The sequence below is a fragment of the Teleopsis dalmanni genome, unplaced genomic scaffold, assembly GCF_002237135.1.
Source record: "Teleopsis dalmanni isolate 2A unplaced genomic scaffold, ASM223713v2 unscaffolded_contig_0029, whole genome shotgun sequence".
In the NCBI taxonomy this organism is placed as follows: Eukaryota; Metazoa; Arthropoda; class Insecta; order Diptera; family Diopsidae; genus Teleopsis; species Teleopsis dalmanni.
Window position 1 is genome coordinate 1 of NW_024031411.1, and position 27,673 is coordinate 27,673.

A 27,673-nucleotide genomic window follows, 5' to 3' on the forward strand; every position below is an offset into this window, starting at 1 on the left:
TAATGAACCTTTTTATCGGCCGAGGTTTTGCTCGCCGGATCCCAGAGTCGTTACAAGAATATTTCTTATAACCCTGAATCGTTCGAATAATAATTTTCAAGCCAGTTAATTGTTTTTAATTTCTTTATTTATCTTTTCCGAAATTTATTTTACAATATTTATAGCTTATTTGCTAACAATATATATTATAAATATTAAGAATTATTATAATTCCTGAAACAATAAAAAAAATTCTAACTAATGGTGGATTTGGAACCAACACTACCGACGAGGCTGCGTTGTTAAAGAGTCAGTGTTACCGACTGGGCTACACTGATGAACTTGGAACCAACGCTACCGACAAGGCTGCGTTGCTTAGGAACAGTGTTACCGATAGGGCTACACTGATGAACTTGGAACCAACGCTACCGACAAGGCTGCGTTGCTTAGGAACAGTGTTACCTATAGGGCTACACTGGTGAACTTGGAACCAACGCTACCGACAAGGCTGCGTTGCTTAGGAGCAGTGTTACCGATAGGGCTACACTGGTGAACTTGGAACCAACGCTACCGACAAGGCTGCGTTGCTAAGGAACAGTGTTACCGATAGGGCTACACTGGTGGACTTGGAACCAACGCTACCGATAAGGCTGCGTTGCTAAGGAACAGTGTTACCGATAGGGCTACACTGATGAATTAGGAAAAATGTTAATAAATATTTTTAGTTACCTGATTGTACACTTGCTCTGGTTCTGCCAAGTGTTCTGCTTCGTGGCTTGTCATTGAGTCTCTGGTGATGTGCACTGTTCGAAGTGCTGTGGCCAAGTCATTGAGTGTCTTCTCTGTTGATGTGCACTGTTTACTTTGCTTCTCCTTTTATACGGATTTTATAGAACGGGATAACTGTCTTCTGAGTGCATACTGTGTAGTTTTCTTTTAAGTTGTTATTGCCTGCTACTGATCTCGCTATATTCTGCTGTTGTTGTTTGCTGCATATTTATTATTAAAATTTTGCAAAAATAATTACCCTCAAAGAAATCGGAAGTATTATTACTTAATTTGTATTTTCAAGAGATTTATTGTTTCTCTTAATTTTGATAACTAAATTCTATGATAATTTATAATTACTTATTATTATCTTACTTTCTAAAATAATTCCTTTTACTTTATTAATACTTTATATATTTTTTCATAGCTTAGACTAATATTTTTTTCCGTGGGTTTGGTTTTACTAATAATAGCTTAATTCTATTGTTTTGTTTTACAATAATAATAATAACTTCATGCTATTTTCAACTATCATAATTTATTTGTGACGTGTTGGAAAAAATCGTCACACTCCCTCCCTTCATTGGAAAGGGGGAACGACCCGGATGGCACCAGAATTTGCTATGAGCACCTTATGTTTTTTTTCCTGATTTTGCACATAAAAAACATGGCGACGGCCCCGTTTTAACTTTTGAGCGTCCCTCTGTATCCGTTCCCAAAGTTCTGCGTGCGGTGGTTCTGGGGCTAGTTTTGCAGCAAAATGAGCCTGAGCGTTGGATAGCGGATGTGTTTTGACTAAAACCATATCGCCAATCTGTGGTTTCCATGCTCTGGGTCGTAAATTATAGTGCTTGGCTTCTGTAACGTTTCTTCGGACTTTTGAATATTTTATAAAATTCGTCTTGGGCCGTGGTGACAATCTGATCGTTCTCCGGTTGGGTTGTACAACAAATTTTCGTTTGCCGTTGCTGGTTTTTTGTGCTGACTTTGTCATCTGTTTCGAGACAACGTTCCTTAATTTGGTATGGTAATTGTTCCTGTTGGCCTTGTTGTGTTTCAATAAATTTTATTTGCGGTTGTACTATTTGCTTTTGTGTACCTTGTAGTTGTTGTAACTTTTGTACTTTGATAGGTCTCGGATCTTGCTGTGTTTTCCCTTTGTTAGGTCTCGGGTCTTGCTGTATTTTCACTTCGATAGGTCTCGGATCTTGTTGTTGTACGATGTGTTCTAGCGTGTCTTGTGGTTGCTGTGAATCTCGGCTAGGTGTTGTATTGATAGGACTTGGATCTCGGTATTGTTGTAACTTCGGTGCTTTAGTAGATTTCGGATCTTGTATTTTTACTTTGATAGGTCTCGGATCTTGCTGTGTTTTCCCTTTGTTAGGTCTCGGGTCTTGCTGTATTTTCACTTCGATAGGTCTCGGATCTTGTTGTTGTACGATGTGTTCTAGCGTGTCTTGTGGTTGCTGTGAATCTCGGCTAGGTGTTGTATTGATAGGACTTGGATCTCGGTATTGTTGTAACTTTGGTGCTCTAGTAGATTTCGGATCTTGTTGTATTTTCACTTTGGTAGGTCTCGGATCTTGCTTTATTTTTTCTCTGATAGGACTTGGATCTCGCTGTATTTTCACTTTGGTAGGTCTTGGATCTTGTTGTTGTACGCCGTGTTCTAGCGTATCTTGTAGTTGCTGCTGCTGCTGTTGTCGATTAACTTGCTGCTGTTGCTGTTGATTAGTCTGCTGTTGTGGCTGTCGTTGTTGATTAACTTGCTGCTGTTGTTCTTCGATGGCTATGGATTGCAGTAGTTCTTGTTTTTGCTTAAAGAATCTAGACGGGATAAAAAACTTTAGAAAATCAACCTTGAAATGTGTCCAGTACTGCCAACGACAATTGTTGTTGCGATACCATATTAGTGCATTATTTTCGAGAAGTAAGGGCATTGTGCGTGGAATTAAGTTTACATCGATGCTATACTTGTCTGCCAGTTCTTCTATGTGTTCGATGAAACTCAATGGATCCTCGCCACCGTCATATCTGAAGGACCATTTTTCCACATGTTCTATTGTTTGAATGGATGAGCGCATTGTAGGACTCATATCTGCCCCTTTGTATTCCACGTGTGATATACGTTGATATATTTTTTTTCCTTCCAGAGTTCTTAAATTCGTTTCATTCGAGTTAAGAGTTCTGTGATGTGACCAACCAGGTTCGTGCTAAAATCGGATCCTCCTTACTCATTATTATATTACGAAGTTTCCTACGTTGTATTCAGGGTCCCTGCTCGGGCGCCACTTGTAAAGAACCTTTTTACCAGCCGAGGTTTTGCTCGCCGGATCCCAGAGTCGTTACAAGAATATTTCTTATAACCCTGAATCGTTCGAATAATAATTTTTAAAGCCAGTTAATTGTTTTAATTTCTTTATTTATCTTTTCCGAAATTTATTTTACAATATTTATAGCTTATTTGCTAACAATATATATTATAAATATTAAGAATTATTATAATTCCTGAAACAATAAAAAAATTCTAACTAATGGTGGATTTGGAACCAACACTACCGACGAGGCTGCGTTGTTAAAGAGTCAGTGTTACCGACTGGGCTACACTGATGAACTTGGAACCAACGCTACCGACAAGGCTGCGTTGCTTAGGAACAGTGTTACCGTTAGGGCTACACTGATGAACTTGGAACCAACGCTACCGACAAGGCTGCGTTGCTTAGGAACAGTTTTACCTATAGGGCTACACTGGTGAACTTGGAACCAACGCTACCGACAAGGCTGCGTTGCTTAGGAGCAGTGTTACCGATAGGGCTACACTGGTGAACTTGGAACCAACGCTACCGACAAGGCTGCGTTGCTAAGGAACAGTGTTACCGATAGGGCTACACTGATGAACTTGGAACCAACGCTACCGACAAGGCTGCGTTGCTAAGGAATCAGTTCTATGACTTAATAATTACCTCTGTGATTACCTTGTGAAGTGTTCTGCTTCACGACCTGTGATTGAACCTCTGGTGATGTGCACTGTTCGAAGTGCTGTGGCCAAGTCCCTCTGGTGATGTGCACTGCTCGAAGTGCTGTGGCCAAGTCTCTCTGGTGATGTGCACTGCTCGAAATGCTGTGGCCAAGTCGCTGTGTTTTACTTTGCTTCTCCTTTTATACGGATTTTATATAACGGGATAACTGACTTCTGAGTGCATACTGTGTAGCTTTCTTCAAAGTTGTTATTGCCTGCTACTGATTTCGCTATGTTCTGCTGTTGTTGTTCGCTGCATATTTATTATTAAAATTTTGTAAAAATAATTACCCTCAAAGAAATCGGAAGTATTATTACTTAATTTGTATTTTCAAGAGATTAATTGTTTCTCTTAATTTTGATAACTAAATTCTATGATAATTTATAATTACTTATTATTATCTTACTTTCTAAAATAATTCCTTTTACTTTATTAATACTTTATATATTTTTTCATAGCTTAGATTAATATTTTTTTTCGTGGGTTTGGTTTTACTAATATTAGCTTAATTCTATTGTTTTATTTGTTTACAATAATAATAATAACTTCATGTATATATATTTTTCGACTAAAAATAGTTTTAATTCTGTTGTTGGGTTTTTTTATTTGTTTACTATAATAACTTCATGTTATTTTCAACTATCATAATTTATTTGTGACGTGTTGGAAAAAATCGTCACAAGATCGAGTCTTAAATACGAGGAGCAGGAATTGTAACATAGACAACTTAACCCATTATTTAATCATACACATAAATGTGCTCACTTTCTGGGTTAGGTTAGGTTATGCCGGCGATCCCTAGTGGATTCACTTGTCCTATTGATTCATTATGTTGCCGCATATATAGAAAAAACTCAGGGTTTAAAACCACCTAGAACCTTTTACGAAGCCTAAAATGCTATTTAGTGTCAGATCCCGTAACTAGTCAAGATCCTCAAGAAAGGGGTCTACTAATATATTGAGTCGCCGCCGTGCATGAGCTGGGTAAAAACATAGTAGATAAGACGCACTCTCATCGTCTTCCCCACACCTGTGACAAATTTGATTGAAAGGGAGACCTGATCTTCTAGCATGGTTCCCTAGTTTACAGTGACCTGTAATTGCATCTACCAAATACTTATATCTCTACAGGGTATCTTAATGAGAATTTTAGATTTCCTTTTATCGGAACGTAGCCAGATTGCATACAGATGCCTGCATATCGTTGAGTCTTCCCATGTTTTATTAAATATTGCAGTACAAAAAGAACTCAGTAACAGTTTGCATGATGTTAGCAATATGTTCAGATTATTTAGGTGTTCCGAGTGCGGTCCTGAAGCTCCCTTTGTGGCCAACTTGCCTGCTGAAAATATTCCTATAACCTAGATTATCCTGAATCCAGATTAGGGAAATATTGAGCTGCGTCGACATTTCGTTTAGAGATGTATCACAATCAAAAACCGTCCTAGAACTGTAAATTGGACCACTTTCTGAATCAAACTATATATAAACTATATTTTTTGTAACACACATATTTTATATCGAATAAATGATTGTAAAATACATTTTCATATTGGAAAAATGTAGTGTTTATAAAGTATTGCTTCCAAGAAAAAAAATGTGAATTCTATGATATGGTGTATTGAAATCAACTTATCGGTGGTTACTTAAATCACTTAAGTCATTTAAATTACTGTTAAGTAGCAAAGAAAATGTTATTACTTGAGTTTCATATCGTTTACTGTTTAGTAATAAATTCAATCGTTCAGCCCGTTTAAACTTAGACCGATTTTCGAAACGTTATTGAATTAATTCCAGAAAATCTGATTTTTACATACGAGAAGTTTGAGAGATAAATACCATATTTTAAAATTAAACAAAATTTTCTCTACCAACTTGATTGGTAACACCACACTGTAAAATGAAAATCGGGGAGGTATAACTAAACAGACTAAGAACAGTAGACCAGAAACGTGTCTTCGAAATGGTTCCCTCATTTGCTAACAGGAGACTTGAAACAGAAATGTGTTGATTATTCTGAGAGCTCTTTGAACATATTTTAACGCACTTAAGTGGATATAAGGAAGTGGGAATTTAAGTGGATATAAGCCGGTAAAAGCTGAATAAAAACGGAAATGCCAGTTAGAAAGGTTTTAGCTTTCATAATTAAAGATTCGTTATTTATCCCTTATTTACTCATATGTTCACTCAGGAAAAATAATTTTATTCTTTTCTAAAATATTCATATTGCATAGCAATAGTTTATTATATAGATCAGGGCTGTACAGAACAGATAAAATCTTGAGCCAATACAATCACTTAAATACGTTAGAGGGCCGCAGAAAACGTTCATAATTTTTCCAGAGAGTAGTAAAAATATGGCAATAATGCTAAATTTAGTTTCATTAACTCTTCTTAATATATCTTTTACATTTCTATCAATATCAGCATTATTAATATTAGTTGTTGCCATATGAAAAATATTTTATTATTAATGTAATGACTTACGGCACTGGATACGAGTTTTTTGAATCAATTGCACAATAAAATATATACTTAAGTCTTTGTCAATTAAGAAAACTAACGTTAAGTGTAATAAAGTATTTAATATACTTTAATTCATTTATTTGGGATAACATAAAAATAAAATATGAGATGTTACTAAAATATAACATAGAAAACTTTGCCCAATTGTGGTAGCTCAGAAACATGTCGCGGGCCGCTTGGGGCCCGTGAGTCGTGCTTTGGACAGCCCTGATATAGATAAATTTGATTTTCGCTAATCAACCAATTCATGTTTTATAATTAAAGATTTAATTCTTTATACTTTTCTGTAGTCCTTCCAGCTCAACTTAGCATTGAGAGTAAACCAAGGAATTTCTCTGTAAAATTTACATATACTATTAAATTCTGTAGCTGTCATCAATTCAGTTTTGAAATTTATTGCGTTTTGAAGATTAGTTGCAACTTTCTTAACCTATTCCTGAGCGCATAAGACTGTCATGCTGTTTGGTATTATCCCAATGCGTTACGTCTATAATCATTCTGAAAAATACTCGTGGTTTTTTTTTCTGCTCAACCGCTTCTTCGACTTTTGTTGTATTCCATAGACCTGTTCCAGCTAGGTGGGAAAGAATGTTTTTCAAATCGAGTATTCTAATATTATTGGTGATATCAATGAAATTGTGAGATTGACCGATAAGATGAGATGATATAAATATATTTTTCTGATTTGAAAATCATAATTACTTCTGCGATTTTCCATAAACTTGAAATAAATTTAAGTTTTATAAATGAATTATAACTATAAGCTGATCTTAAAGTCAGCCATTATTAAGGCAAGCCCTGCATCTTTTTTTGTTATTGGAAAAGTTGTAACGTGATTTTTTGAAGTACTATTAGGCCGAAGAATGTATGTTAGATGTTTTTCAAATGCGTTTGATTTCAGTCCATGTACTATTGTCATATTGTTCTTCCATAGAAAAATAGTTTTGTTCTTCGTTGAGAAAAGGCTCAGATAGATATATTATTTTTGATATGGACAAATTTTTTTTTAGCTCCTCATCTGCTTTATTAAATTTGAATTTGTTGAGTGACTTGCCATTTTCGGCGTAAATTTTTTTTCTCTAGTGTTTTAACCTCATTGCCTCTTTGAGACATCCATGCAGTTTGCTGGATATCTGGAAAGGTCTCTAATTCTTGTTTTAAAGCATCAACTGGTAAAAAAGGGATTATTTCATATCTCCTTTAATGCCCGTATTCGAGTAACGATTTAAATAAATCCCAATAAGTTTATTTATTGAAAAATGTCAAGTTTTTTTCTTTTCCAATAATTGATTTAAACACCGTCAGGATTATAAGGAAATGATCTGAATTTAATTTTAAATTCTAATTTAATTGAATAAAAAATGTTTGGATATATTTTTTGTTACCAAAAAATCTATAATATCGGATGTTTTATTTAAATGACGAATACGTTTTTTCTCCTGTCGGCATAAACTTCTGTTTTCTTAATAATAGTATTACGAATATTTTAGAGCTCCTTAGCAACTGTGGTCCTTGTAATTTCCCAGATAACTCTAAGTGCAAGTGCGATAATCAAGCTTTCGATCAATCAGTTTAATGCAAGCGATTGTCTAGATATTGTAAAAACTTGATTTTATGAATGCCAATTAAGATTTTACAGAATAATTTTTATTTAATAAGAGTGAATTTTACAATTGTAATTTCTATTATTATGTAACATATTAAAATTTTTATTACTAATCTGTATAATCTGTTTTTGTAGTAACCACCGAGTACATGTCCATCATATAAAAGCGATGGAAGCTAGAATTCATTAAAATAGAATAAATAGAATAGATAAAATTGAATTTATTTAGTAAAATCTTAATAATAATTAGTTTGAAATTTATATTATTAGAGCTCATCTAAATAAAATGAAATACTTTCTACATGTCGAAAACTTAACATGAATAAAACTTTTAATGCCTATTTTGTTATTGAATATTTATTAAAAATATTTGGTTTTATTTTTTCAGGAAGTGCAACAGAACTAGAATCAATACTTGGTATATATGACAATTTGACTGCTAATGCATCGAAAACAAGTCTGGAAAAGTCAAACTCCTCTCATATAACAATGGATCAGCCAATTTTTATAGGACCAGAGTTAAACATTAACTCTAATTATGACTTGCCACCAAGTTTAACTCAGAAATCCATATCGGGTATAAACAAAAGTGCAAATAAAACTTATCAGTGCAATACAAAGACTTCAGATGTAGCTGAAATTAATTCCAGCACCACAACAAATATCCAGGATCAGGATAAATCAATCTTATCTACCAAAAACTCTTCAAAGCACCGTAGTAATATCCGCGTGTTGTCTCCGAATGTTCAACGCCTGATCACAATATCAGACATAAAACCGGTAGACGCAGTTGATATTAATGCGGTACAGAATAATTTACAAACTTTATCACTCAGTCCAGTATTACAACACCGTTTTGTGAAAAAACCTTCAACTCCAACAAACACTCATAAAGCTAAGTTTTCGCATATTCCGCTTTCGAAAACTACTGGTAAACTTACACAATCTGGCAATGACCTTGTGGACACATTTGACTCTAGCACAGAATATCTGGATGCGTTAAGTTTCTCTACACCAAATCATAGATCCATTGAAATAACAACCCCATCTCTAATTGACTGTCATGACAACATTGATACAAAAACAACGACAAGTTTATCACCTTCTAATCCTACTTATAAATTAAATAATAAACCTAAACTTTCGCTATTTAATACAGACTCAGAGAGAACTGTGTCGCTTATTGAATTAGAAAAACTCAAGCAATCGAATCACAAATTCGGCGCCAGTAAAATTCAATCTATTGAACGTAATACGTATAGTGGGAAGTCAGTTGCTACAAATCCGCAAGAAATCGCCGAGGCAATTAATTATTCAATTTTAAATAATAGCATAAAGCATATGACACTCACAGAAAAGTTATCTTTTGGTGTTCCAACAAAAACTGAAGGAGTAGTAGAAACAATTAACATCCCTTTAATATCAAAATCCCTAGCGCGAAGCAGTTCCGCTGTTACTTCTTCGAAAGTTTCAGAATCATCCGTACGATACTATTCCCGATCAAATAGTTTATCTGTGAAAGCGAATAAGGAAAGTGATACTAAACCAATAATATCAAACAAAAATGTTATAAATGTCTTAGAAGACAAAAGTGTTAAATCGCCAGGTGAAAGCATAGACCTTGTAACAATAAATAAGCCAAAATTTTCCCCAAAAGAGGTGCGGAAACATCCCGGACTCATTATACCAGACATTGCTAAATTAAAAATCAGACCTTTATCATCATCATCAATATGTTCTACAACATCGAGTTCAAGTTCAGGATCAGATCAATTAAATAGCAAACTAAACAGCTCCTATCTAGCAAGTGTGGAAAGCTTAGCTGACCACAGCGAAAATGAATCAACTGATCTTCATATTAGTTTAAGTGTTTACGAACGCGCATGTATGGAAATTATAGACTCAGAACGAAATTACGTAGAAGATTTAGGGCAAGTCATTAAGGGGTAAATACATTATATTTATAAAAAACGATTAATAAAAAAGATTATATATAAAACACACTTTTTAGATATTTGCTTGATTGGAAGGAACGAGCCTGCTTGAGTTATGACGAGTTAAAAATACTGTTCTCCAACATTCAAGATGTCTACAAGTTCAATACAACACTTCTAAAGAAATTAATGGAATCTGGGATAAATTCACTTAAAATCGCAAACTGTTTTATTGAACTACGAGGCGGGTTCGACGTGTATACAAAATATTGGTAAGTGTTTAGTTCGTATGGCATTGACACATAATGTCCACTGTTCTATATTACTCGATTAAATTTTTTATTTATTTAAGCACTTATAATGTAAATTCAGCTAAGTAAACTTGAATTTTATTTTTTGCAGTACAAGTTATCCTGAAGCTATATCTCTACTGACAAAATTACTGCAAGCGACGCATACGAACGCCCTACTGGCATCTACACAAAAAATGTTGCAGCACACCTTGCCACTGGGTTCATACCTATTGAAACCTGTGCAGCGCATACTTAAATATCATTTGCTTCTAGACGTAAGAAATGCGAAATCAGGAATATCTAAACGAAATAGTTTTAAATTTTTATTATGTTATTTTGTAATTAGAATTTACGCAAACATTCTGACGTGAAAGAAGTGACTCAAGCGCATGAAATCATGCGTCAAGTTGCTTATAATATAGACCAAGTCAAACGAAAGTTAGAACAGCAAAGTCGTGTTAAGGAACTAGCTGGCATTTTAGACGGTTGGTTAGGACCAGGTAAGTGCAAAAACAACATTGTTGGATACAGCTATATAGTTCATTTTATTTTTACCCTTAGAACTTACGGTGTTAGGAGAGTTACGACAGGAAGGTTTGTTGATGGAAAACAGTAAACCGCGCTTGGTATTTCTGTTTTCGACTATGCTGATTTTAACTAAACAAAAAGAAGATAGTCGTTTACAATTCAAAAGTTATATACATGTAGGTGACATATTTATCTAATTCTTTAGTGCTTTCTAGAATTATGAAGTGTTGTTTTATATATTTATTTAGCAAAATAATTTGATGCTTAGTGAGCATTTGCCTGGAGATCCGACTAGTTTCTATGTAATTCCATACGACGAACCGCGACATCAAATTAAGCTTACTGCTAAAAACCGAGAGCAGAAAAGGTTATGGACTCAACATATTAAAGCTGTTATATTGGAAAAATTTGATAATATTCCGAATCATGTTAAGGAACTTGTTTACAAATTGGGAGATGAGGAAGGTAAATAATTACTTAAATTACAACAAAAGAATGTATCATGTAAGCTCTTAAACCATAAAAAAATCAAACAAGAAAGAAAGTCAGCTGTGGGATTACTGAAAATTAGATATACTCTCATATAATAGGTCTATTCCACGAGCTTCTCATAGTAACTTTGAGTAGCACTGTGTATACACAAGTGCGTTCCACCAGTGAATTTTCGAGTAAATGAGAGCGTAACATCCCTGTTGTACTTGAAAAATGCTACGTAGGCTTTACTCGTAGATTTTATTTGAAGTAAAATTTGTGTGATGTGTGAATCAGCTGTTTTGGTTTGAATTTAAATTTTTGTATTGTTTATTTGCGCGGCACTGGTGTTCTCACCAGATTTTACACAAAGCTGTTCCATGAAAATCTTTGTAAAGAGCGTAATTTGGCACTTTATTTATGTTACGCTCTCAGTTTGTACTTTACTTGTGTTTTACTTGAGTTTTACTACGAGTAGCTCGTGGAACAGACCTAATGTCAATCAAATCATTTATATATTACTTTAGTTCTTTTTTAAACAAATCAATCTGAATTAAATATCTTTACTAGAAATGTAATATTTTCATAATGATTTATTAATTTTATATTCAACAATATTATCAGCAACAAATACGAATCATGCTGAAGATTCTTCAAAGTTCCTTATTCAAAACTCAGAAATAGGCATGTTGTGCGTTAAGTTGTACTGTCCTTTAATATCCAAAATATGTGTAACTGTCCAATCCATTAGTTTAAAATATTGTGAACCAAGTATTCATATTCATATTCATATTAAACAAAAAACTTTTTGATTAAATCCATAACGTAACTCTGTAAGTAAAGGATGTGGTAAAGTTATTTATATATATGTTATGTGATATGGACAGAGAAAATATTAAAATCACATATATGTAAAAATATTTAACATCATTAATAGAAAGCGCTTTATTAATTCTTATAATCAAACATAAAGTAACTCTAGATTATATGCTATTTTGATCTGAATTATATAATTGGGATCTACAAATCTTATGCAATATAGTAGATGTTTATATGTATTTGGCATTAGTTTTAATAATGATAAGTAATATTATTTTTTCTTTTCACTTTTAGTGTTGTAAGCTTTATTCGTAAATTTACCTCTATATCATAATTCGTAGAGTCTAATTTAATTGCACCTAATAATAATAAAAGGGCAGGGCGGCAGCTCGATATTCAGAGTGACTAACATTTTTCTTTGTTTTACACGGAATATCTTGTTTTCAATACTGTACAGTATACATATGGTACAAGTATATACAAGTATAATTTGGAAAATTTAGATGATTGTAGATGATTGTTGCATTCAGGAACAAAGTAAGTATGACGCAAAAATTCTAAGCATATTGTATGTCATTCTTACTTTCAGTCGCACATTCATTCGTATTTGACTAAATATCTGTGCTAAATGCATAGCATCTATTTAGCATAGAAATCCATATTCATTTAATTTTATCTGAAATCATAATATCGCACAACTTACCTAATTTTAGCAATTAAATCACAGTACAGTATCACAGTAATAAGCCCTGGTTTTTTAATGACTGCTCTACTAACATTATTTCTCTGGTAACAGTTTAAAGTACAGTGCATTATCTTCTGTAGTAGCGTTGAATATATAATATATATTAACTTTGTTAAAAATAACAAAGTTTTACGTTTCTGTAATTTTCACAACTTCTTTTATATCAATTATAAAATAATTCAAATTCTATATTCCAATATTGAAGCATTCAACCTCATACACACATATATATTCCAATTTTGAATAATAAATAATAATTGAATAATAAGAAATATTTATTTCTTGAATCTTTTTTAGACCGCATTACTGATAAAAGTACGTGGAAATGGAGTTTGAATTCTTCATCTACCCCAGTTTATCTAGAGCGGCGTAATCAATATCGTCGTACAGAAATCAGAAATCGTTCCAAAACAAAACGCAAGACGTTTGCAAATTCTGGATCGTTTGAGCAATTAAATGACCCTGATCTATCAAAAGAGTGTGATGATCTCTCTGTGCAAGATAATTTTCATGTTAAAGATTTACCACCTTCGAGTACATCAGGTACTACATCAGGCAATACAAATAGAGTAAGTGGAAAGGATAACACTTATGATGTGAATAATGAGAATAAGTGTGCAGACAATGTTATTGCATCGGAGGAAAATATATTAAGATCTTTAACCAATATTAATCGTCAACCTCAGGAATCATTTATATTCTCAGATAAAGCACTTAAGGAGCGTAGCAAATCTGTTCCTCGTATAAGTTGTGAACAAAATCTGTTACTGAATAAGAAGGAACGATTTTCACTGCACAGCAGCAATACGAATTTAGATCCGCAGAAAAGCAAATCTAAAAAGCTTTTTGACGTCAAACAGTACAATAACAAAATATTACCGAAACGTATAGTAACATTGAAAAAACAACGCGGTGCTAAAAGAGAATCCTCCAAATTTTACACGGACTTAACCGAATTAAATGATACAACAGACACAATCCTAAAAATAACCGAATCATCAGATAATCTTGTGGAGAAAAAAGAAAAAGGGAAAACAATAAGTGATACTGACTCTGTCGATAAAAATGAAGAGATTCTGAGTGGGAAATATGTGGTACAAGATAAAAGTGAATTGAATTTTTCTCCGAATGAAAAACACAAATTAGATGCAGAAATCGTTACCGATATTTTGCAGACTAATAAAGACTATGAAAAAATTTATAAACGAGTCTTAAGAAAACGATTTCCACATTATCGTGCTGTTCCAATTGCAAATATACAGAAAGAAGAATTGCCACCAAGACCACCTTCACGATCGCCACCACCTTTGGAAGAAGAAAATGACCTGCATATATGTAAGAAGAATATTTCTCTCAAAGTTGTGGAAAGCGATGCAATATATGAAACTTTACTACGAAATGTACATGTTCCTTATAAATTTTGTACTCAATCAAATACTCACAAAAAAAATCAAATTAGTTATTTACGTGAGAAAAAGAATTCATGTCTTTCGAGACCCGATTCGGATTATGTGACTTTAATTTATTCTCCAGAAGATAATTTAATAAAATTTGCAGAAAATGATACCGAAACTGCAAATGATTTTAATCAACTCGCACAAGTTAGTCCAGTTATTGCCAATTCCTCCAATCCTACCACTTCTACACCAAAACATGATAGTCAAGAAAGTGTGATTAAGTTAATAACGTCACCAACGACATATTCTTCACAATCATCAAATTCATTGAATAAAGTTATTTCTGCTGAGCCTACAAAGAATACCTCCATCAAACGTCATAAAGTGCCAAGCAGTTATCTGGGTGTCATTTCAGCATCAGATAATTCATTCTTCTCTCGTTTAGGTAAATCTGTGGAAGGTTATAATCATTTCTATGGGAAATCCAATAAAGCACTAATACGACGCATATCTGATGCTTCAGAAATGCATCGGCAAAGTATACTACATCGGCAAGGCAGCAAAGCAGTTGGAGAACGAATGGCACATGTTGATTATATTGATCCCACATTGTTGTTCAAAACTGAGACTCCAGAGTCACTGCAACGTGATTCTATTTTTTCTTTAACATCTTCAAGCGATAGTGTTTGTGATAAACGTTCATTGGTGTCCAACAGTCTCGATAAATCAAATAACTTTGAATATGAAGACAACGTTGAAGCATGTTTAGAAACAGATTTTCGAGACTCGGCGGTTTATAGCGATGATAACGAGAAACGTTTAGATTACGAAACTAAAGAGATTATGATAAAAGAGAATGATAAAACCAATTCTTCAAAGAATTTAATTTTGTCTTCAACAACATCTTTAGCCACACCAAAAGTCCAAAAAAGTCAGGTGATCTTGTGTCCGCCACATATGAGTCCTTCCAAGTCAAGAAGTTGGGTGCTACAACAAATTGAGCATTTTAGCAAGTAGACTAGGTCTAGAATACACAATTCTAAATTATCGCACGCCATAAAATGCAAATTTTTATATCTACATGTTTGTTTTATTCATATTAATGAATCCCATTATAAATATAATTTATTATATAATTTAATTTTATGCCTTTTTATAAAGTAAGGTATTCTAAATTTTTACACTAAAATTGTAAATTGTAAATCCATTATTCTTAAGTTAGTTGTTACTGCTTCTGTAAATATTTAGAAAGGTTTTATATAAATACAAGAATTGTTATATTAGCACATGATGTACTTGTTTTAATTATTTCGTTTTGAGTCCCGTATATATATTTGTCCCGTTTATAAAAAAGATAAAGATTGTTTTTTCTATAATCATATATGAAGATATATATAGAAAATAATTAAGCAAAATTAAAACGATTTCTAGTTTTAATTTTTTTAATTAGAAGAAGTATAATTACCTATAAAATATTATTTACAATGTCCATTCTTCCACTAAGTTTTTTGGGAAATGGCCAAAATCGATTAGCTCAGTTAAAAATTAATTTTTTATAAAGTCTTTCTCCTTGTAAACTACACTATAGCTATATAGTAATTTAAACTGACCTCAGTGAAATTTAGATATATGAAGTATATAGTTTCTCTTCACAGAAAAAAAAAATAAGGACAAATTAGTATATAGCTAACCGATTCCTATCATTCCGACAAATGGGTAGTGCAAACTTAAGCTCACGTCTATACAACACAAAATGCCGCCCTATGAAATTAATTGTCAGGGCAGTACGTAGGTAAACCTCTGAGAAGTACTTTTAATATTGACAAGCCCTGCACACAAAATTGATTGCCAAACCCAAGAAAAAGAATTACAAAAGCTCTACTACTTTTATATATGTAACTGAAAAATGGTGATTAGTTTTTCTCTATGGTTTGTAAATCTGAAGGGAAGTCCATAAAAAGATAATCGCTCGGAATAAAACTTTAAACTGATATTTTTATCAGTGATGTGTAATGCACTATGTATATATGTATGTATTATATTTTAGACTTGCTACTGGTCCAATAGTGGCAATAATATTACTTTAAAGATTTCCATAAAGTTAAGGAAAGCATGTGAACGCACATTTATTCAAAGCAAAACTCAGTTTGCAAGAATAACAAATGGTTATGTAAGATAACTTATATATCTTTCTCCGCCGGTAGGAGTATAGATTCTTTTGTGTTATATCAAGATACGATAAATACTGTTATGCTATAGTATTGTTATGTATGAATCGTAGTTGCTCTATATTTAACTACATTATGGTTAAATGTTTAAATCTTAGTGGAAGGTTTGTCATGTCGTGGTTACTGGTACAGGTAATAAGCGGAACAAGTATCACAAACACACTCAGACATTTTCCAAGGAAGTGTGATGTTTTGGATGAATGCATATGGAAATGACTCAAAGAAATATGCAGACTTCCACAACATTTGTAAAACGCATCATGGAGATAGTAAACGAATAGAGAATGGCTGCAAATCGTTTTTTTCCAAGTTTGACAAATAAAATTAATGAAAATCAGTAAAAAAGCGAGGACTATTTCCGTTTTTTTTTTTTTGGCAAATATTTAAAATAGCAGTATCGAAGTTGTAAAATGTATTTAGAAACACAAAAGTTCGAGCTCCACACTTAAAAAATAAAAGGCAACACGAAATTGGAGACGCCGAGTAGCGGCAAAAAGATACAGCGCAAATATGACCTAAATTGCAAAATAAAATAAAAAAATATGTAGGTATAGTTGAGAAATTAATATATTTTATTATAACGAAATATAAAATAGTTCCTGTAAATACGAAGATACACGGTTATCTATATTGTGCTTTCAAAATAAGTTCTTAATTCATTATATTGTTTGAACCTCCCCATAATATTACAAAATACATTACGAAATAGTAGATCTGTATTGGTCCCATTATTTTTTCCATTAACCAACTTAGGCAATGAAAACATATTGCCTGAGACCCAATATCATTTATTTTTACAGGTAATTCTTTTATAGTAAATTAACTATATATAACTTATATATTAATTGTATATAGAAAAAACAGTACATATACTGATGTCAAAGTAAATTATTTTAATAAAAATTTTAATTTGATTTTCCTAAATATTTACAGTACTCGTGGAATTAGTTGCTTCAATGGATATGTTTTCAATCACCGTCTATGTTAATGCGGTTGATATCAGAACCCACATATTACTAATATATTAAGTAAGGTTGTTAGGCAACCCCGGTGGAGTTTCCTTTTCGTATAAAAGCTTCTGTCTATTTAAATGTATTTGTCTATACTGCTAAAATTGGATGCAATACTAATACTTCAATAGTCTTACGGCAACAGATGAAGTGATCGATCATTTTTTTCGACTGAGAGCTTTCTTTCCTGCCTTATGTTGTCTAGAAGTTGAATGCTTAAAATAATTAATACCAAGATATATGAAAAATTTGGACCCCCAAAATTATCCACCTTACTCACACATTGTGTGAAATTAACAAATGCATTGTTATATGAATATATGTTTATTATTCAGACTACTTTTAATATTTTAAATGTTACTAAAAAATCAATTAATGACAAAATCCGCAAAACATTTGCAACTCCTTCGCTCCTAAAATGTAGTGTTTTTATCAATTTTAGGCTTAGTTAATACTTTTTCAAATCGTGAAATTTGAAGTTATTTTAAAAAAACTGTGAACAATTGAAAACAGTTAATTTTGTTGATTGTTTTTAATTTTACGCAAACAGCTGAGAACTGCCATTCAATAATGTTCCTAACAGAATTTACTTCATAAATGAACTTATATGACAAATAAAATAAACACATCGGTTCGGACATACACAATTCATATGCTAGTTTCCGCTAGATGGCAATTTGTTACGCCTTGTATTTTAATCGTTGAATCCTTTTTTATTCTTTTGAAAAGGAATTTGGATAATTCCTTTGTTTATGTAATTAGAGTAAAAAACTCCAATTTTTTAACTTTTTTGAAAGACAGACCAATAAACAGTAAAAGTGTAACGTTATTTTTATACTGTGCTAGTTGACAAAAATAGGTGTACCATTCATGTGAAAAGAACACACTTTATATAGAAACTTTAAATACGTCCATTTTCCAATTTATCAATAACGCTTTCATAAATTTGTATAAAAGTTATATTTATTATAATGTATTGTTTTTACGAGTAAATATTATGTTTTATCGCAACAAAATAGTAATTTATTTTTGAATGAATCTCTTACGCGCTCTTTAAAATTATATTACGATAAATATTAACATTAGAGATAAAATGTACAGTTGTCTTTTTTCATGATAACATCTCGGATGTTTCATCGTTCATTGTGTGATAATTCTATAAAGTGAGGCAGTTGACCTATTAATTTGAAATATGGTACGGCGTAGAGTAACCTTAGTAAATATTTGCAATACAAAGTGGGTAAGTCAACGAATTTATTTCAAATATTATAATAAAATGCATTAAAAGACATTCACAGTTTCATATGATTATTATACACAAATAATAAGTAGTGTGTTTGCACTGCTTACTTAGTAAGTTACTTAAGTAACTTCATTATTTTGTCATTTCCATTGGCATCATTTACTTATTGTATATAAAAGAGCTTTTATGTGTTAAAAACTTTGAAAAGAGCTTCTGTTCTTTTAAACAAACTTTATATAATAATACACCACACAAAATAATAAATTTAAATTAATATATTAAATCATTTTATATAACCATTACAAATTCAATTAATTAAAACAAAAATTTTATTAAGTACTGACATCCTCAATGTATTTGTTTGCAGCTCAGCTGTTGTTTATTTACATTTTACATTCAAAACATATGTCAATTCCTTCAACGTTTGGTGATTTTCCTTGTGAGAAATTAATTTTTAAAAGTTACATTCGACAGTTTTGTTCTAAATTTCTTATTACATTTTTAAGTTAGTTAAAAAGCACGAGAGCTCTCTGTGCATGGTTAATGAAATTTATTTAGTAAAGCATGATATAGACGATGAAATTTGTTTGCAAACCAAATTTGCAAACCGAATATGCGCTTTGCTATACACTTTGAAACAAGGTTGGCAAACTTCATTTTGATTTATTTTCTACAGCGTTCATATCAACAGCGGAGCAAGTACAGAGTGCAAAACAATAATTGAAACTGAAGAAATTGAGGTGATGATCATAGCAACCTGTTATTTATTTCATTTTTTAAACTAAAATTATTTTTGTTTCAATTTTTTAATATGTTACATTTTAAAATTTTTATGCATATAATAATTGTTTAAGTATTAAAGCTTACTATAAAAATGTTTTTAGCACAAAATAATTTTTAAAATATATAAACTTCTTCAATAATTGTCTAATGTCTAGCAATTTTTTAATTATTTTTCATTTATTTTTCTTTTTACCAAAAATTAATAATTTTTATCCGTAATCTTTGGTTGTCCGACGCTCACCAAAATTCTTAAATTATGAGAAGTTTGCAAATTTCGATATACACAAGCAAACGAGTTTGCAAACTTAACAAATAATTGAAAAATTTTAATTTCACTGCAAACTAGTTTGCAAACCAAATTTTGGTTTGCAAACTTGAGTATAGACGATGCAATTTGATAGCCAGCAAACCTTGTTTGCAAACAAATTTCATCGTCTATATCATGCTTAAGCTTAACTAAGTGGGAACATACTATAAGAGTTGACTGTTAACGTCAGACTCAATCTAATTCAAATAAAGAAAATTATTTCTACGTAATACCAAAACATTGGAATAATTTATAATAAATGGTTGGTCATTTTTTCGCTATTTCTAACTAAAATATATTGTAATAAAAATGATTTTAGTACAGACTCTTCATTTCTTTCATGTAAATTAATGAGTTTAATAAATTTGGTTTCTTTTCTGAAATGATAGGCTCGAAATTACAAAAAAAGGGGAATATAAAAAAGCAGATACATATGAATTATGTCGTTCTTATAATTTCATATAAGATTTGAAAATGTTTTCCAATATGTAAGAATAAAAAATTTTTTTAGTGTTAGCGACTGGTAACTCCGTTGTGGATATTATGTCCGAATAAACGCAGCTAACTTCATTCATAAAATAAGAACTGATAATAAAGAAAAAGTAGATTAAGGAATAAGCTAAGTAATTTAACAAAAAAGTCTGCGAGTGGAGTTTTTAAAATAATTAAGAGTGAATTAATTAAATCAATTGTATCTTGTGAATACTATCAAAACAAAAGTGGCAATTACTAGAATTATTATCTGTTCTATTTTGGTTGACTAAGAAAACAAATGCATTAAAATAAATTTGTCTATACTCGACCTAAATGTATCTTACCATTTTCAACTGGTTTTGTTCATGGGGCAGTGGTATAAACGGCACTTGCTGTTGCCACGGTCTTAGTAACATAAATAATTGCAATAATTTTGCAAGATATTAGTTTTACGATGTCCAAAATGAGAATTTTACGAAATATTTACATAGCCGTGCAGCCACAGTTTTTATACGTAGTAATAATTACGTTTGTTGGGGCATTCACCATAAACTACAGAGTTGCGGGTGTGTAATGAATGATTTTGAATATACATTTTAAAATTATTATTGGCTAAATTGTTCACTATTTCATAAATTCTAGCTAGTCCAGTTGAAATCGTTTTAAATACTACCAACCATGGGATTACAATAAATGCGTCTCCAAACTGGAATCCTCTACCAAATGCTCAGTATTCAAACAAAACACAAAATAATAATATCCTTACTGATCTTAAGATATCTGAAACAATTCCATCAATATTAGCGCCGCAACAAACGCCTATGTCTATAAATACTTTGCCTACAGTATATTATGGCCATAAAAAACGTGACAGTAAGTGGCAGTTAAACATTAATAGTATTTTAATTATATTTGAATATATAAATATTATTTGTCAATATACAGATTGATAGTTAAAAGTTATTTACACAAAAAATGAATCATATTACAATTTATATTTTTATTTATTTATCCAATTATATATGTAGCACATAACTAACTATATGCCATATATTTCAGCCTAATCACAAATTATGTTTTGTATACTTTTTATTTAATATGAAAAAGAGAAATATATGAGGAAATAATTTTTAAACTGTATTTTTAGACTTTTAAACGATTAGTATAAGATTTTGTTATGCACAAAATGTGAAAAGGATAAACATTAGAATCTTTAGATTCAAATACCAAGGGACAATGAAATTATCAAACTTCAGAATTTTCGAATTATAGAGGTTAAAGAAATAAGTTATAATTATAAGAGTTTTAATTATTTTTCTTACAACTCAACTTTTCAAATGAAAAAAAAGAAATACAGATATTTTATATATATACACATATTTCATTACATTTTATATGATTTTATTTTATACAATATCTTTCGTATTTTACCATATATCTATTCATTGTTAAAAGTATAATATTTATATAAATTTATTGCTTATAAGAATAATATCCTCATAAAAATTAACATAAATAGAGCGGTTTAGAATTTGTGATTCAAATCTAAGCTTTCCAAAACTTCGAACTAGAGAGCAAAATATACCAAAAATGTATGCGAATTATTGAGGATGTTACCTGTAAGGTAAAAGTAGCGAATAATTTTGACGAATTAGAGAAGTTTCTAATTATATAGTATAGTAGTTCGAAAAATGAAAGTTCAGTTGTTTTCAGTTGCCTAACTATAATAATGCATTTTTGTAACCCAACCTTTAACCTTAAACATTTTCCAGGTGGCATATAAATTATGCAGTTAAAGGTAACATATTATTTATCACAAAAATATTCAATTGAGAGTTTAATGAATTAACTGTGAAAATACCTATGTTTTATAGCTGAAACTTATTTCTCAATATGTACACTGAATGTTATAGAGTATATGTTTTTTTTTATTTTTATTATTATTTTAATATATATTTGACTTAATTTAAATAATAATTATTGAAAATGCGATAGCCAATTTCCTATTTCAAAATTCAGGAATTATTTTCCTATTAAATTTTAAGGTGTATTGAATATATTGAATCATAATCTGTTATTTTATGTTAAAGTGAATTCTCAGTGTCAGTAAATTAAAAATTAGGGTTTAAACGCTGTTATTCAAGACAGTGTTTGCTCTATTACATTAAATTTTCCAGTGATATATTAATTTACTATACTATCTGGGTATTATTTAAGTGTGGAAAAATATTCTGTTAGCGTTTTTGACAAATCTTCCAAAAAGTTAGAATCTAAATTCGAAATAAGTGTCGCAAAACTAAGTTATAGATTTAAATTTAGAAGTTAAATAATATATTATGCAATCGGCAATATCTCTGCTGTAGTAGATGTTTCCCCAAAGCCTTATGTTAATAATATTTGTATTTAAAAATATTCTATGATAGTGCTATCCAATAAAAATCTACACAAGAAAATCAAATTTTGATCACGAATTATTGGTTGAAATGAATATGTTGTTTCTTAGTAGAAGTAAAAACCAGTTAATGTCTGAATAAACTGTAAATAATCAAATCATTCCAGCAGTAGAGTATATAGTGACTGCTAATCAGGTTTGAAACATAATTTCATTTGAATATTATCTAAAAACTGTCTGAATGTGCCTGAAATGTAATGAAGACGATGTAAATATCTAAATCTTGTTGTTTTCTCTGTTTGTGATTCCAATAAATTATTTACAATTAAGTAATTGAAATGAAAATGAAGTATATTGCACTGCAGAAAATACGATTACTATTGCAGAAGATTTAAATTCATTAAATCACTCGGAACGGACTCTATCCCACAAGCAAATACAATGCCGTATCTGGACAGGAGATCAGTATAGCATAAACATCTCAATACTTAACTAGTTCAAATGAAAGTAAGGCACTAAAGTTTAGTCCATCGTACATCCAAAATCACTATATTTCACTCTATTATTAGCGTTTTGTTTTATAAAAGAAGCGATAAAGTTCATTAATATCTGAAAATTCTACTTTTTAAGGATGAAGGCAAATATGAACAAAGACTTGACTTACCACTTGGACAGACAATTATTGCAAACTCGACCTTCATTGAAATACCTAATTCTCTATTATCAGTTTAGCGTTGATTAAGCAAGTAAATCGCAAAATTAGTAAAATGATATACTCATATGAAATACGTAGACTTAGTCCTAATATCTTTTTTACAATGGCCATATACACCAATGACTTCAAATACTGTTAACTAAAACATTTTACTGGCGTTAGATTGCATGATTTTGGAGGCCATACCGTACCTCTATTTTAGGAAATTATATAGTCACAAAACACTTGCTTCAATTACTTGTTGATTTCTGTGACATTCTGTAACATATATCACAGTATTACGGAAACCAAAACCCGTCTAGAACTAGTTTACTTAGATATGAACCCCGTCGTGTGTTCAACTGGAAGTAACATTTTGATTCTGATTTTCTTAATTTTTGAACAAGTTTCTCACAATCATGAAAGCAGTCCTTAAACTGCAGCAAATACGGATATGTTCAAGGTGTGTTGATAGTTCATGAGATCGTATTTGGGTCTTCTTAATTCCCAATGTAAGCTAAAGCAAAAGTGGGCTGTTGCACTCTGTTTTATTAAACATGTTTTATTAAACATTTACCTTTGGATACATATATAAGTAATTTATAAACGCTGCTCAGAATAAGTTTTTGAGTGATGATTTGACAGACATTTCTTAATATTAATATAGTGTCAGTTAACAGTTGACTTATGACGTGCCCAAAATACTAGCCCAAAAATGATATTGCAAAAGTGTCATTCCACTGAAATAAAATGTAACTTCAGACAAATTAAATTTAAGTAAAAAAATTTCTTTATAGAACCCATATGTTATTAGAATACTTCTAGTAATAAGCAATTAGTGATTATTTTTGTTAATAGAAATTTTTGTATTCGAAATCCCTCTAATACTACATACAATATATATAAATAATTTATCAATTTTCTATATTATTTTTAAGGGCTTCTAAAATGTCATTGCGATATTTGCAAGGAAACAAATTTTATATGCGAAACAGATGGATATTGCTTTACGTCTGTAGAAAAAGGTTCAGATGCGACAACTTTTAGTTATAGGTAAGTTTGTATGTAAGTTATTCTTTTAAGAAGACAATATAAATATAAAATATTTAAATAAATATAACATAATGTATATCATAATAAATCACAAAATATATTCTGGTGTCGAATAATGACCCTATTCGTAGATGTTTAAATTTAACTCAAAGTTTCCCACCTGGTCGATTCATATGGTGTAATGATGGTACTAATGGTGGACCAACAGCACGTCCAGCTGCTGTTCGTGGTGGACATGCCTGCTGCAAAGAGCGTGATTTGTGTAATTTAAAATTGAGACCAAAAATAAAATTGCATCCGATAGATCTGGAGCGAAATAAAGAAGGTGCGAGGAACCCGCAAAAACATTTCGTTGATCGAATTGTTTGATTGTTACTAGCGTAACTTGTTGTTACGTTAGTAAGAAGTCACATAGCTTGTTTTTTGCTACCAAATTTACTTTAATTGAATTGAATATGTCATCAGTTATGCAAGGACAAAAAATACTTAATTAGAAAATAATGGCAACCTAGCTTGTTCGAACTGTTCTAAATCACCTAACATTTCGTTCTAAACTGTTTCTTTGCAAATCAGTCGTAAACTGCAAATCGTAACAAATATAAATTTTACATATACATAATTTAAAATCCCCTAATTTGTTTCTGTTATTTGTGTTTTATTTGTGTTATATTTAAAATTTGTTTTTACTAACTTAATGAATACGAATGCCTTTACAACGCCAACAATTTTACAATATGTTTTTTAATAATTGAACTTGATCCAAACTTACACCCAATGCATATAATGTACTCGTAGATGCCTCCAAAAAGTATATGATCTACAGCGTGAACCGCTTGAATGCCTGACGAGCCGTAAAAAGCAAAATATATATAAGATTAAATGTTGCGATTATGATTTCTGCAATAAAGATGAGCTTTTAAAATTGAATTTCACCACAGGTACAATACCTATGAATTAAATACATTTTAACAACATACTCCAATATATTTGAATCAATATTGTAAATTTACACAATTATATACACCAATAATTAAAATATAGAATTTATTTTTTATCTTTTAATTTGCGCACTTTTGTTTTTCAAACTTTACCACCAAATACACTTTTAACAATTACTTAACATTTTAGATTGATGCACAAGTTAGTCAGCAACCGAACGATGCTGCGGTACAAGCTTTTTAATTGCATTGTAGCAACTTAAATTTTACTTACTCTAATCTACTTATCCAACACTTCACTTCACTTCACTTTTGTTCTTTTTTTATTGAATAATTACAATACTTGGTAATAATGTCTCAAGTAGTGTTGTACTTGTAATCTGCATGCAATATTTTTTATTATATATAATAATACTTAATTCATTTACCTTATTAAAATATATATAATATCTATTGACTGGTTGCGGATCCAAAAAAAAAAAAAAAAAAAAAAAATTATACATAAGTCAATTAAGTTCCTTTCGTATTTTTGATTATATGAACTTTATTTTCTAAAATAAAGTGAACTGCACCTTCAAAGAATGTTTGTTAATAACATGACTGTAATATATTAAAAATATAAATTAATTATTTGAATTGGTGTCAAGTGTTATTAGATAGATTAATTCTATACCATAAACCATGTGCTAAGGATATTTTTTTTTAAGTAGAATTTAATGGGCAATGTACTTAGTAATAAACAGATAAGTAACAATTTTATGATTATGTAGTTCGATAATTTTTTATTTTATTTTTATATATTTTTTATTGTAATTATAATTCCTAGCTGCTCTACTAACACAGATAGTAATATATATTATATGATATATTATAAAATGTGCGCAATTCACAACTATTAGAGGCTTAGATTAGAATTGATATACCATATATGTTGATGTTGATGTTGATGTTATTTAGGCAACCTTGAATGATCGGGCCGAGAATGATCCTCGGTCTAATAATGGTGTTTTTATTTTAAAAAAATAATTTTTAAATCTGTTTTTATTTTGTAATGATCTACGTAAATATTAGATACGTAAGATATAGATTATTTTATAATTATTATATGCGAGTAATATAAGAATATAAGTTAGTTTTAGTGAAAAAGTGGTTAACAAAAACTTAAACTCTAAAATGATTGGTTATTGTGTTAGATGCATGTCTTTAGAAACTCACATCCCGCCTGATGATCCAGCCTGGTGTCACGAAAAGTCAAATTCCTACCACGTAGAATGTTGTTACGATGATTTGTGTAATACAAGAAATAATTTCAAAGGTGAGATAATAAGCAATGAATATGAACTTTGCATACCCCTAATTCCTCATACCATGAAATGAATTCATTCTTGTACCGAGTCATAAGCATTTTCGTTGATCATTTATTTAATTTTAAAAGATGTGTAAAAAAAGATTCATATTGTTTTCTGGTGCTTTCGTATTTAAACGTTATGATCTCAAAAGTTTAATATTTTGTTCATATATCATTTATTTTCATTAGTATTTTATGTTATAATCACTTATAACATTATACGTAAATGTTGTGATTCATTTAATATAATCAATTTAGTATTATTTGTATAAGATTAGATTTGTATAAGATTTCTATGATTTCAAATCTATTTAGATGAATTTAAATTTTCTGACATAGCTCTGTATTCATTATCAAATGAGTCAAATATATTTGCATGGATTTAAGGGAATACATTTTTTTATCTCAACTTTACATATAAAATATGATTAAGAGTCTTTGCTGCTGTTTAAATCATCGTTTGAATATAATGTTAAAATGTTATGCATACCATTTTTATATGTACATTTCGAATATTAGTTGAAAAGTGAAAGTGGTATTTCTGAATTAATTAACTTTAAATTTTCAAACTAAAGAAAAATATTAATGTAACTTAAAAAAAAAGAATAGTTTGAAAAATTTTATAAAACTCAATAAATATTGATGATGTGTTTTGTAGACATCGTTTAGATCGAACACTTTAGTTGCTCAAGTAAAAAAAATTGACATCGTAAATATATCAAAAAAAAAAGTAGACAATATTTTATTCCAACGTTTATCCTTGAAAATGCTATTAGAAAAGTTATTACATACAATGTAACAGTTGGTCAAATAGGATAAGACATCTGTATTTTGAAACCTACTCGGTGTAATATTCGTCGATTACCTTGAAAATAGAAATACCATCAACAAAGAATATTATGTAGCAGTATTCATGGGATAGAATACAATTGCAAGAAGTTACCATAAATAGAGAGAAAAATATGAGTCTTTCATCATGACTCTATGAATACTACGTAAAGACACAAGTCGAACCATCAAATGATATGAATTGTATTTTAAGTTGTGGGCTCATTCGTCGTTGTCTATTGACAAATCTCAAAAGGATGCTATTCCATTCCGAATTAAAAGTTAAATC

The 27,673-nt window shown here is 30.6% G+C and overlaps 2 protein-coding genes across 4 annotated transcripts; both read left to right on the forward strand.

The window, feature by feature from the left end:
* Positions 1 to 8,287: 8,287 nt before the first annotated feature.
* LOC119662941 lies at positions 8,288 to 15,196 on the forward strand (the record flags this gene model as incomplete). The annotated part of the gene is given in 7 exon segments (XM_038072595.1): positions 8,288 to 9,845; positions 9,911 to 10,105; positions 10,236 to 10,401; positions 10,473 to 10,626; positions 10,688 to 10,830; positions 10,903 to 11,119; positions 12,987 to 15,196. Coding segments are annotated over 7 exon segments (4,550 nt in total), but the record flags the coding sequence as incomplete, so codon positions are not given.
* Positions 15,197 to 20,248: 5,052 nt separating this feature from the next.
* On the forward strand, positions 20,249 to 26,660 carry LOC119662942. Of its 3 annotated transcripts, XM_038072598.1 has the most exons (5): positions 20,249 to 20,697; positions 20,774 to 21,004; positions 24,156 to 24,270; positions 25,066 to 25,208; positions 26,402 to 26,498. In XM_038072598.1, the coding sequence occupies exons 1-5, from the start codon at positions 20,586 to 20,588 to the stop codon at positions 26,413 to 26,415; spliced, it is 615 nt and encodes a 204-aa protein (XP_037928526.1). In that variant the 5' UTR covers positions 20,249 to 20,585; the 3' UTR covers positions 26,416 to 26,498. The 3 variants fall into 3 exon arrangements, with proteins under 3 accessions (XP_037928526.1, XP_037928525.1, XP_037928524.1); XM_038072597.1 differs by lacking the exon at positions 25,066 to 25,208 and having other exon boundaries at positions 26,402 to 26,660; XM_038072596.1 differs by lacking the exons at positions 25,066 to 25,208; positions 26,402 to 26,498 and adding an exon at positions 24,402 to 25,056.
* The last annotated feature ends 1,013 nt before the right edge of the window (positions 26,661 to 27,673 follow it).